At 42.8% G+C, this 12,755-nt stretch overlaps 1 protein-coding gene across 2 annotated transcripts; it reads left to right on the top strand.

Moving 5' to 3' along the window:
* Positions 1 to 12,331, top strand: Ptp69d (Protein tyrosine phosphatase 69D). Of its 2 annotated transcripts, none has more exons than XM_076422476.1 (11): positions 1 to 452; positions 2,453 to 2,758; positions 2,837 to 3,424; positions 3,717 to 4,010; positions 4,091 to 4,350; positions 4,826 to 5,660; positions 6,080 to 6,326; positions 6,938 to 7,949; positions 8,559 to 8,846; positions 9,502 to 9,927; positions 10,647 to 12,331. In XM_076422476.1, exons 1-11 carry the CDS (start codon positions 362 to 364, stop codon positions 10,725 to 10,727), a joined length of 4,428 nt encoding a protein of 1,475 aa, XP_076278591.1. In that variant the 5' UTR covers positions 1 to 361; the 3' UTR covers positions 10,728 to 12,331. The 2 variants fall into 2 exon arrangements, with proteins under 2 accessions (XP_076278591.1, XP_076278592.1); XM_076422477.1 differs by having other exon boundaries at positions 6,950 to 7,949.
* Positions 12,332 to 12,755: the final 424 nt, after the last annotated feature.

The following is a 12,755-nucleotide window of genomic DNA, read 5'->3' on the forward strand; positions in this document are numbered from 1 at the left end:
TGCAAATCGTTCGCATTTGGCTGCATTTGGCGGCGTACCGTTCGCCGAGACGCCTACGTACGCGGTCGCATAATGCGATTCAGTTTCGCTGGCGCAATTACGGGGTGAGATTCTCGGTTCGCGTAAGTGTGGGCCCGCGAGAGAGCATCTCGTTTCGAGTCGAGGTAAAGTGCATCGCACGTTGGGTGCCGAGGCGTGATATGAAACAGTGAGTCTCCCCGGGGCGGTGATTCGACTGTACAGGCGAGGCTGGCCGCGCGTCATGGGCTTGTGAAAGGAATCGGGAGCGTGCACGACGGGCGGCAGGAAGTGGGAAAAAGGGCCAGGGATACAACGCCTCACGCCCGGTTGTCACGACGCCATGTTTCCCCGAGGTGGTCGACCGATGTCGAGTGTTCCTCTGACGGTGCTCTGTTTCTTCGTACTCGTCGTCGCCGGCCATGACGAGCCCGGTAAGTCCCGCGAATCTTCTCTCTCTTGTTCCGTCGTTCTCTCTAGTTTGGCGACAGGTTCTTCCGCTGTCTATCGTCGAACGCCGCGCTTCTCGCGACACCGACCGAGAACACGAACGTTGTGCACAAGCAAGGTAGTTGCTTACACCATCAACCGTGTACTCTGTCTGTCATCAACTCCCCTTTCCTCGTTTCTTCCCCGTTCCAACCCGGACAAATATCGAGAGGCAGCAGACGAAAATCGAACCGGGCCTCCGACCAACAGGCGTGCGTGAAATCCCGTGCCGCGCCGTGCACCATTGATTATGCTCTCTCCGTTTTTTCGACAGAAACTCCGAATACACCGACCCGGTCATAATAGATGTCCACCGGGCTCCCATAACCCGTTGTAAAACCATGGATAGCTATTGCGATCGTATAGTTGGATCGCGATAAAGAACGATAACGAATTGTCACCGGTGCGTCTCGATCGGCTCGATCGTTTATCGTTCGATGCACCCGGTTCACTCGCTTACTTATACCGTTTCGATGATCTTTGTTTATGTAGACTGATATATGTATATATTATGGCTCGCAGGAAAATATACAGGATCAATTGAGCTCGTTGTATATTCGTGCACCCAGTGTACACACACCGGACGGTGTGTTCGCTTCTTTTTTTTTACACGCTGCACGCGAATAGATATGGCGTAACTTGTTGACAACTTTTTCATAGTTCAGTCGACGAAATTTTCATTGAGCGAAAGCCACGTTCGTTACAAGTTTGCCGGTCAATCGATTTCCGTTTCGTTTGACCGCCTCGCAACGCGTTTACAAACGTTACGGGTAGAAAGGAAAATGCAACCGGCGAGAAAAATCGACTGCGAGATGTCGAGATTCAATTATGTTTTACCCACGCCGAGATTCTCGTATTCGGAGACACAACTTCTCCGAGGAACATGGAAAGAATGAAAGATGAGAGAAAATCACGATTAAACATTTCTCGAATATTTCGTGTATGTTCTCACAATTATCCGGTCGAAAGCGACCCAACGCTTTACGAGGATCGATATACAACGATTAAATATTTAATTTTCGAATAGAATGCGGACTGATTGAAATTAGTATTGAAATTAAAAACAATTGTTTTCGTTTTGTCTATTCGCATCGTCGGCTACGATATAGAGTTACATATGTACTTCGTCGGCGGAAAACAAAGTTTGTTTGACTCGGCATTGTAGACGAGTGTAACGATCGAATCTACAACGTGTAATCGAAATGAGAAAAGTGATGATCAATTGAGAAAGCGTGTTGAATGCTGATACGATCGAGGCTCACGGGAAGTTGTGACAATTGTTATTTCAATGTAGATTACGCGATATTTCGTTTCCGTGTAAATATAATCAGATCACATAACTCCAGACGTAATTTAGAGACGCTTGATACGAGAAAGTGTCACTGCCCATTGAGTCACCGATGCTATCGCTATAATAAGCGTTACGCTCATTAAATAAAGAATTTATGGAACGATCGTGCCCCGTATTAAAAAAGAGAATGATCGAAAACATATTTTTTCTAAATTATTTTACCGTGAACGCTCTTTCCTTTTGTTTAATTTAATGATCAATATTAATCTGAAATTATCTTTATCTCAAAATCGATCCAGCTTTTATAAAATAATATATAAGCAAATTTCATATAACAACTTGAAACCTTGACAGGAGTTTTTTCCCGTGTGAAATGAATTTAATAAAATACACAGAACTTCCCTGCTTGTTGAAACTGCGAAGACAAAACTTGGCCAATTTATGTAGCTTTACCGCCACCACCATAATGAATTAACGAGCCGACTACTTGGTTCATTTACACACTGCTCGACAAAAAGTTCTGCTTGTATTCGACAGTTCCGAAGGAAACTTTTATCAATTTTCTTCTAAAAAACTTCTACTGTATCAACGCTATTACAGCAATACACCAGTAGTAATAGTAATATTGACACTGTTATATGTATTTGGATACAGGTATAGAGAAAATAGAAGCCACTGAACATACAAATGAAAATCCTTCAACCTTAGAAATCACAGCATCGCAAGATTTGGAAGGCATAGAGGCTGGCAGCACGCCTTCCTTAATATGCAAACTCAGTGTACCGGGCCAAATATGGTGGACCAGAAATGGAAAGAACCTCACAACTATCAAGGATTACGATGCCGGAGGACGTTTGGATATTAAACAAGCCAGTAGAAACGACACTGGAGACTACAAATGTATGGCACAGACAATGGACGGAGAATTACTGGAAAAAGATGTTCACATCAGGATCATTGGTAAATAAATACAGTCGTCGTGGGACTGTGGGATTTAATGCTATTATCTTGTTCAACAAACAATAATTTCTATTTCAGAGCCAGGTAGAATAACACCGGAAGACGACATCAGGGCGAAAGTATCGGAATCTGCCAACTTGACTTGTCACATGCATGGTTTCCCATTATCCCAGTTCTCTTGGACCAAGAAAAATAATTCGGAAAGCACGGAATACTTGAAAGAATTCACCAGCGTCTCTCAGATAAACGAAACCTACACTGTACTGACCTTAGAGTTCACAAATCTGGATCACAAAGATAACGGAACGTACATTTGCAAAGCGCGCGATTACACTAGCGAGATCAGCGCGCAAAGACAGCTTTTCGTGATCGATGTGCCACAAGTCAGCATCGATTTCATGAAAGCTGTAGGTGCTGGGAGTATATTTCTGAATTGGACGGTGAACGACGGAAACGAGCCGATTAAAAAGTATTTTATCAGGCACATGAAAAATGGAACTGATCGGTATCTATATTACATCGAGCAAATCGGGGGTGGGAATTCGAGTTACGTTTTGAAAGGGTTCGAAAGCGGTACGGCCTATCAATTCGGAATTGCAGCGAAAAATGCGGTGGGTGAGTCGCGGGTCACGTTTGACCAACGTTGGATCACCACTCTCGAGAAAGGTATGGATTGGAAAATGCATGCAGTTGTATTATGCAGGGTGTCTCCTTAAGTGTGGCCCCCAAAAATATCTTCTTTAACACTGAACCTACCTTGTGTGGCTCATATTATAACACCTACTCTACTAAATACATTTATTTAATCATCTACAATGAAAGCATCGTTATAATATTATACTTTGTCACAGTTAAAGAAGATATTTTGGGAGCCACATTTAATCGACACCATGTATTTAGAAGGGACCGAGCTCTGGCGATGTCACTGCTAAATAATTAATCGGAAAATCCGTTTCAGATCCCATATTCGTGCCAAAGGTCTCCGTGAACGGTGTCACAGAGAATTCGATTACGTTAGGCTGGACAGTGCCGCCGCCGGGCTTGAAAGAGCACGTACATTATTATAATTTAATGGCTACGCACGGAGAACAAAAGCGAGAAGCAGTGTATCCTGCGCAGCCGCTCACCGTGTACGCGTTCGTCGATCTTGATCCCGCGACCACGTACAAATTCAAAATCGCCGCGTGCAGCGAGTACACGAAAGAATGCGGGAATTGGAGTGTCGAGGTGAACGGCACTACTCTGGACGGAGGTAAATTAGCAACAGGTTTAGCCGGCAGCGCCATTGCCGTGACCGAGAAACAATTTGAAAACGATTAATCTGAATTTCAGTGGCTAGTCCGCCTCAGAATCTGTCTGTCGACTGCAAGTTCAATAACATAAGTAGCTCTAGCTTTATCTCCATCACTTGGGTCCATCCAGAGAAACCAAACGGCATGATCACACGTTATAATATCAAGTTGGAGGGCAACGCCAGTTTTAAAAACGAAATGGGTCGGTCGGATATACATAATTGGGGCCCGCAGATCTGGAGCGTTTACATGCGGAACAGTACACACTACAGTCAGATCCCGGCTAACACGAATTACACGGTACGATTCTTCGGAGCTTCTCTTTGGCGAGACATTTCGTTCAATACATTTCTAATTTTCTTATTCAAATCTACCGCAGTCTACTTATAAAACTGTCTAACTAATTTTACCTTTTGGGCAGTGTAGTTAGACCGTGAAACTGAAGGGACCCCTTAAGGGGGTAGACTCGTTTTTCCAGGATTGCAAGGGTGCGGGATGCGCCTTCTCATTTCTCGATAATGCAAACATGAGGTTTTTCAGTGGTCAAAAGCGCTAGATAAAAAATCAATCTAGGCCGCGATCGCTCTCAAAAGTCCTATTTTTACATTTACGAGATGTAACTTGCATTATTCGGAAGCATACAGCTGTGCATGTAGCTTTCTCATAAAACTGCGACAGCTACGTGCTGCCGAATAATGCAAATTATTTCCAGGGAACGAGTCTATCCCTTTAACGTAAATGAAAGTTTTGTACTACGAATGATAAATGTTTACAGGTATACGTGCACGGTGTGACGAGGTCTCGCACACCGGGGAAGGACGCTGTGGGCAATTGCACAACGCCGGTCACCATTCCGGACAAAGATAGCCTGAACATGAGATCCTGGCGGAAGATCGAGAACCAGGGTAAGCAGCTGTTCAAGCTGTACCTTCCGCGGATTAGCGAGAGAAACGGTCCGATATGTTGCTACCGAGTCTATCTAGTTAAATTGGCACCGCAGAAAAGCGTGACCGATTTGCCACCGCCAGAGGAGATCGGCGTGTATTCGTACCAGTATGCCCACAGCTCGCCTTCCGGTGGCGCTTACATGGCCGAGACGTTCGATAGCGACCGACTAATATCTGAGATCTTCCTTGGCGACGGCGAGTCATACAATCGCAGCTCCATGTGCGACAAGTGCATTGGACTGCGGCCAAAAGCCGCTCCGCCGGTATTGCATCTAGTCCCCGAAGTTCAAACAACCGCGGCGTCGGTCAACACAACCCCTGCGGCAACAACCACACCGGTCACAACAACTTCAACAACAACGACAAGTACCACAACAACGTCTACCACCACCGCTGCTCCTACCACTACCACAACGACTACCACAACTACCACCACAACCGCTGCTCCGACCACGACTGGTATCATTACAGAAAAAATAGAGACGACGGTACCGACTGTGGAGAACAATAATCAAACGGAAAATATAGCAAGAAGGAAAAGAGACAACGTGATCGCTCAGAAGACGAAGACCAACGATGCCGCAATCGAAATACAGTTTCTTACTCCGCAGGATGGCTTCTTGGATGAGAACTCGAATTACACCGGATTCGTCGAAGTAATCGGTACGGCCTACTACATATCTTCTATTCGAGAAAGATGTACAAATCTTTCTTTCTTCTGATTCTTCGTAATACGATCTTTTTATATTTAACCCTTCGAACTCGAAGCAATTTGAATTCGAAAATCAAGACATTTCTTTCAATCGAGATCATTTTTATTCTATAGAAAAATTGAACCTGTTTTCTCATATAACAGTTGAGCTTTCTACAATTTATGGAGTACAGACGATTTTAATAATATCAAAACTGTTTTGAATAATGATAAAGGGCTAACACGCACTTTGAGTCTATCAGAAATGAGAGGTGTAACTAGTTGTCCAGATTTGAAAAAATTGGTTTGCCAAGAAAATTGTTTATGATGTGTTGGGCGCAGTGTATTTGTAATTCTCGGTATACAGCTTGATTTTATAATTTTGTTATAGTGTTCGGAGACCAAGAGGATCAATTTCTGCCAGCCTACAGTAACTACTTCACTCCCCTTTACGGAGGGTTGGATCCCAGAGCCGCGGTGTCAACGGAAGTGACCACTCTCAGCGTGATTCTACAAATCTCCCTTGCGCTCATACTAATCATCATCATCCTTCTCATCGCGCTTTGTATATTGCATAGGTACACGAAGCGAGCGCAGCAGAGAGGCGAGGAGACAATCACGCTGAGAAACAGTTTCAGGTAAACAAGCGTTAAACCCCGGAAAACGGACGTTGAGTCTTGATATGTTGAAGAAGAAAGTTTTTAAACATACGTTAGGTGTAGTACAACTATTAAAAAGTTCTATTAACGAGTTTTTTACGAATTCTTGCTACCATTTATAAATTTCATATTTCTCCTTTTCCTTGGAACGCACTTTGCGTAGAAACTATTTATAGTTGTCACATTTTAGAAAATATTTAGTGTCTTTTCCGTGGCGCTATCAGAAAAATTTCAGACGCAGCATGATCTCAAGTGGGTTCCAAGAGAGGATGAAATGTATATGTTACCGGATACGTTGTATACATTACGCGGAAATAGTTTAATGTTATCAGCGAAACCGCGACTGGACTTTGAGATCGAGAAAAATTGCGTTGTCTCGGGGAATAAGGTTTTCAACAAATGTCTTCTATATCTTAAACAAAAATTATTGTAATACTAGGTACTTCGTGTTCTTTTATTAATTTCTAAAAAGTTTCTTTTGTATCCGATAACGACTTCGATACATATTCCAGAATGTTTTTTCGATTTAATCTCCTACCTTGAATTGCTGCTTGTAAGATTATGTATGTAATAAATGCCATCTTTGGCAGGCATCTGTGCAGGAGTCTTAGGGGAAGGCATCAACTTGTCGCAGCGAGTCCACCAGACATGCCGCCGATACCGAAGAGTGAGCTGCTTCAGGCGTACCTTGAGCGACACCGTGATTCCGACTACGACTTCCTCGAGGAGTTCCAGTTGCTACCGGATGAGTTCACCGACCGTACCACCAGGGCTTCGGAGGCTCGTGAGAACCTGTACAAGAATCGTTATCCGGACATCAAATGCTACGATCAGACCAGGGTGCGTCTCGCGCAGGTGGACGGCATCGCCGGGTCCGACTACATCAACGCGAACTTCGTCCTCGGTTACAAAGAGCGGAAGAAATTCATCTGCGCTCAAGGTCCCATGGAGAACACTGTCTGCGATTACTGGAGGATGATCTGGGAACAGCATCTCGAGCTAATACTGATGCTGACGAACCTGGAGGAATACTCGAAAACGAAATGCGCCAAGTACTGGCCGGACAAAGGCGAGACCAAGAATTTCGGAGACATCACGGTTGAGCATATTCGTGAAAGAGCTTACTCCGATTACGTTGTCAGAGAGTTGAAGATGACACGACTAGGCGAACGGGATGCTCGCACCATTGTCCAGTATCATTTCTTGGTCTGGAAGGATTTCACGGCACCGGAACACCCTCACGCGGTTCTCAGGTTCATCAAAAGAGTGAACGAGGCCTACTCGCTGGAGAAAGGACCCATTTTGGTGCACTGCAGCGCCGGTGTAGGACGAACTGGAACACTGGTCGCGTTGGATTCTTTGTTGCAACAGTTGGCCGAGGAAGGCCAGGTATCGATATTCAACACGGTCTGCGACCTCAGACACCAGAGGAATTTCTTAGTGCAATCGCTGAAACAGTATATTTTCATCTACCGGGCATTGATGGAGATGGCTCAATACGGGGACACCGAGATCCCGGCTTCACAGTTGAAAGCTACCATCGCGAAACTGCGGCAGAGGGACAACGGCAAGGAGAAGTGTAGAATGGAGGAGGAGTACGATGTAAGTATTAGGACGTTGCATATGAAATGTCCGATTTTTGACAGTAACGTCAAACAAACGCAACTATTTCTTATTGATAAAAGACTCACACGTTTTTTGTTTGTATTATGGTAGAAATTGATTTTTTGATCACTCACAGGCTTCATTTACAAGATTGTCATCTCTATTTTGTAGTTCTTTTTACTATCAACGAATAGTGTTAATTAGTAGACTGGAGCCACATAAACAGTTTATTCTTACTTTAATAATTTTAACAAGCTGAGAAAAGTAGATTAGCACTCTTAAATCATTGTAACCTTTCTGCTTTAAATTGCACCCGCTCATTTTTGTCATAAAATTCGCAGTTTATTGACTAGTCACCACATTTTCACCAAATATCACATAATGCTATCGTCAATGTGTTGTTTTTCCATATATGCAAAAAGAGCACGCGATAATCGTACTGATTCACGTTGAAATCAAATCTATTTAAAAGAAAATTTATATGTGTAAATTGACGTACAATGAAATCGGACATTACATATGCAACAACCTAATAAAATTGTTTGCGTTCTCATGTCCTATTGTAGATCGTTGTCAATGGATTTTATATTGTTTGATCTTTCGCAGAAAATCAATTCCATGCTGGAAGACAGGAAGTCTTACTCTGTAGGCGGTGGGGAAGAGAACAAGAGCAAAAACAGGAGCGACTTGATCATACCGTACGATAGAAATCGAGTGATCCTCACGCCTGTTCCTGGCAGAGAACACTCGACGTACATAAACGCGTCGTTCATCGAAGGCTACGACAATTCCGAGTCGTTTGTCATCACTCAGGACCCACTGGAGACCACCATAGCAGACTTCTGGCGTATGATTTCCGAACAGTGCATTATCACGATAGTTATGCTGTCCGATGTGAGTACAATACTTCTTCTTCTTCTTAATCGAAAGCTGTTTGAAAACACTGTCGTTTCTTTCGGGATTGTTCGGTTCCGATGTTGCGTAGGTGGGCACATGGCACGCAACTCTCTAATTTGCAAATTGTTACTTTCGCGATGAAAAATTGCATCGACTTAATATGTGCCTATAAGTATGAAAATGGTCTAAGTCGCATATTTCTTGTTTCCAGATATAAAATAACACTTAAAATTACATTTAATTAATTTAGTCTATATAATGTGATGTGAAATACTTTAATAGTTATGGGCACATATTAGTGTACAGCGGATTTTAAGCATTTACGACAAAAACGAGCAGGTGCAATTTAAACGGTCAGAACATTCGGAGAATTTACAAATACTGTAAAATTTGATGATTCTCAACCTATTAAACGTACTAAGCAAGAAGATAAATTTCTATTACATTCGAAAATGTTTATTTTGCACAAAAATCCGCTGTCTAATCATTAGAATCGAACAGACGAAGTGTAACAAGTATAGTCGGGTGATGAATGTCTTCGTGCCTCCGACTTTAGGCAACGTTAAGTAAATTCGATAAAAATTAAATGTCATATCACATACAGAGTTTATGGGACTGTTTCGGGCTCTGACGAATTCAATGTGTTTTGCAGTTGAACGAGGGTCCCCGAAAGTGTCCGCGATATTGGCCGGACGATGAGGCCGTGTACGACCACATAAGAGTCAGATACATTCAGAGCGAGAGCTGTCCGTATTACACTCGCCGCGAGTTCTCTGTTTCCAATACGAAAACCGACGAGAACGTGGTCGTGACACAGTACCAGTACCACGGATGGCCGACAGTCGAGGGAGAAGTACCTGAAGTCACTCGGGGTCTCATAGAACTGGTGAACCAGACCCTGAGCGACTCAGAGCTGAGCGGGTCGCTGGTTGTGCATTGCAGCTTCGGCTCCGACAGGAGTTCGATGTTTGTCGCTCTTAGCATATTGGTGCAACAGCTGCGGACCGAGAAACGCGTCGACATCTTCACGACGACGAAGAAGCTGCGCTCCCAGAGACACGGCATGATCAGCACTTTTGTAAGTGAGAGAGTCCGTGCTCTTGTTCAACGAGCAGAATCGGTAAAGGTAAACAAACACACGTGTCAACCACTCGAGTGTGACAGAGTTGTAGTCGCATAGCGAAAGAAGGAAGCACGCTAGTGTTTTGTTTATCTGCGCTGACTCGTCTCTTTGGAACGGAACTGCAGGCGTCATCAAATTCTTCATACTGTTTGTCGAGGCTTATTCCCCTGACTCTTATCCTTGTTCAGTTGAAACTGCATTTCAAGGGGATACCTAAATCGGGTCAACAATTTTTATTTAAAACTAAACCTACCACCGGTCGATTCACTGGATCCAGATTTTTCATTTAACAATTATTGAAATTATTGGGTTGGCAAGAAAGTAATTTCGGTATTTTAAGGTGAAATAAAACCCAATTTTTCTATAAATATTTACCATTTTGTTTGATGATCTTCTAGTAGCTTTATAATTCCGCGCTCATAAAACTTCAAAATTTTCCCAAAATTGGCTTTTATTTCATCTTAAAATACCGAAATTACTTTCTTGCCAACCCAATATAAAGATGCTTTTGTTGGAAACGATTAAATAAATATATTTAACCCTTTGCGCTCGAATGGTGATTGTGAGGCGCCAGTCAAAATTGCCGTAACATTATTTGAAACAGTTTTTAAATGATTAAATTGATAAGATCGATGTACGTGGGCGTTCTCTGACGAACGAATTTATGGTTTCAGGCGCAATACGAGTTTCTCCATCGTGCTATAGTGAACTACTCGGATCTGCACAATCTGGCCGACGACGAGCCAGCGTCTTAATACCGCAAACAACGTAAGAGATCTATACCGGAAAACCTGAATCATGTTCGGTGAACGTGTGCGCAGAAAAACATATTTCGCGTACAATAAGTGTTTTCAGAACGTATGAATGCTCAAGGAAACGTATATTGGGCCAACCAAAGAAATCGCTAATGTATTGGTGACTATAATTAGAACTCATCCATCGAGCTAGACTGACCTCGTACACATTCGCACAAGAGACAGGGTAAACCATTGGGACTCGAACTTGTGCACGGAAGGCTCTTATTCGTACGACACGCGGAACGAGCCGTAAAGAACCACCGCACATTTCTGAAACTCGTAAGATTATAAATGATGATGGTTCATCGGTTAACCAAGCTTTCGATTGGTTGCTCCACAGTGCGGCGCAGTGTGATGACTCTCGTGATACAACCACGGTCAGGACAGCTGTTGTAAAGCTGTTCGAATGACTTGTTTTTATTATACCGATGGAGAAGGGAAACACGAAACTGTGTTAGGATTTTCGTGACCGACATGGAACGTTTTGAGAACGCAATGGCGCAGTAGGGGGAGGCGCTTCTCCGTTTTAAATTAACGAGTATGGCTATTCGATGGACTAGTGAAACGAATCGAATATATTTGTACGACGTACGAATAATCCGACGAGTGGACCATACAGCTTCGCCGGCCCTTAGTTCGATCGTGTCCTCGTATTGCGTGAACAATACCGAGATCTATAACAAAGCACAGTCGGGGGCAAAATTAAGTGAACATCTTTTGAAAACTTTTTCGAAAATTCGATTCGAGTAGTTCGGTACAATTTTTTAAAAAAGTTAATTTTTAAAGCGTGTTCGCTTAGTTTTGTCCCCGATTGTAAATGTAAATTTCCGCCGAGACTGTAATTCCATAGAAGCCGAGAAACTTTTATGAATTGTCAGATTGATATTATTCTTGCGAACCCGATCGAACGTGGGGCGGTGAACCTTGATATGGGTTTAAGGCTGAACTCTTGAGCTCCCCTTGTATTCTTCCAAGCTCGACGACAAGGAGAGATCAGACGCTACTATGATCTATCTTATATTACGATATTACACTAACAATATCACGCACCCAATGTGTGTTAGTTTGTCTGTAAGATACAGTGTCATATACATAGAAAAAGCGTGTTGTGCATACGCTTAGCGGCGGCGCTAACTTTTCGTCTAAAAGAGAAGACTGATGTAATCGTATTCAGTTTCGACGCGCACGACTAACTGGGAACATTACTCGAGCGCGACGCGCAGGTTTTAATGAAATTTACGCGGGATATCAAAAGATTTCGCCCGTCATTTATATCCGTAATTATTCGTATTCTGCGTGTGAAGACAGTCCCTGAAAGTTGGGGGTGAAAAACACATTTCTTAAGTTATCCAACTGTAATAATGAAATTGCGAATTTTATGCGTCCATGACATAAATGAATAGGTGAAATACGAGATTTTAAAGTCGTTAGAAGAATTTGACCCTTTGCAGTCGGAGCTCCTTCAACTCAAAAATTAAACATTTCTTCCGGCCTAAAAATTGATACAATACTTAAATGTTTAGTAATTGATTAGATATCAACATATTTAATAATCTAAACAATATTTTTAATAATGTAATTTTTAGCGGTGATTCTGAGTCACTGAAATTTTTATATGTGACTAAATTTTTCGTTCGATAACACGATATCTAAAAAATATTTTATTGTCCCACGGTACCTAGACGTGGATCATTGCGGGGATAGAAAAAGATACAACAAGGAATCGGGCGGGAACTTTTCCACTGACCTAATACATTGTGAAATATTTTTCAACGAGCTATATCCTATATAAATTTTCTAAAAATCGACGGGTTACGCTCGAGTGATGACACCTGTAAGTGTAAAGAAGGCCTGGAAAACGGCGTCCGGACTGCTGTGAATCGTAACACACGGGAGAATCATTTTTTTACTTTTACAGAACGCAAGGGAATATTCGATGATGTCTGTGCTCTATGTGTGTTGTGTGAATGTACAGCACGCCCGCGG

Source organism: Lasioglossum baleicum, chromosome 4, assembly GCF_051020765.1.
Source record: "Lasioglossum baleicum chromosome 4, iyLasBale1, whole genome shotgun sequence".
Taxonomy (NCBI): Eukaryota; Metazoa; Arthropoda; class Insecta; order Hymenoptera; family Halictidae; genus Lasioglossum; species Lasioglossum baleicum.

Coding starts and splice junctions, on each gene's coding strand:
- Ptp69d (XM_076422476.1), top strand. CDS start 362: ATGTTTCCCCGAGGTGGTCGACCGATGTCGAGTGTTCCTCTGACGGTG. Junction 3,425..3,716: donor GATCACCACTCTCGAGAAAG/GTATGGATTGGA, acceptor AATCCGTTTCAG/ATCCCATATTCGTGCCAAAG. Junction 7,950..8,558: donor GAATGGAGGAGGAGTACGAT/GTAAGTATTAGG, acceptor GATCTTTCGCAG/AAAATCAATTCCATGCTGGA.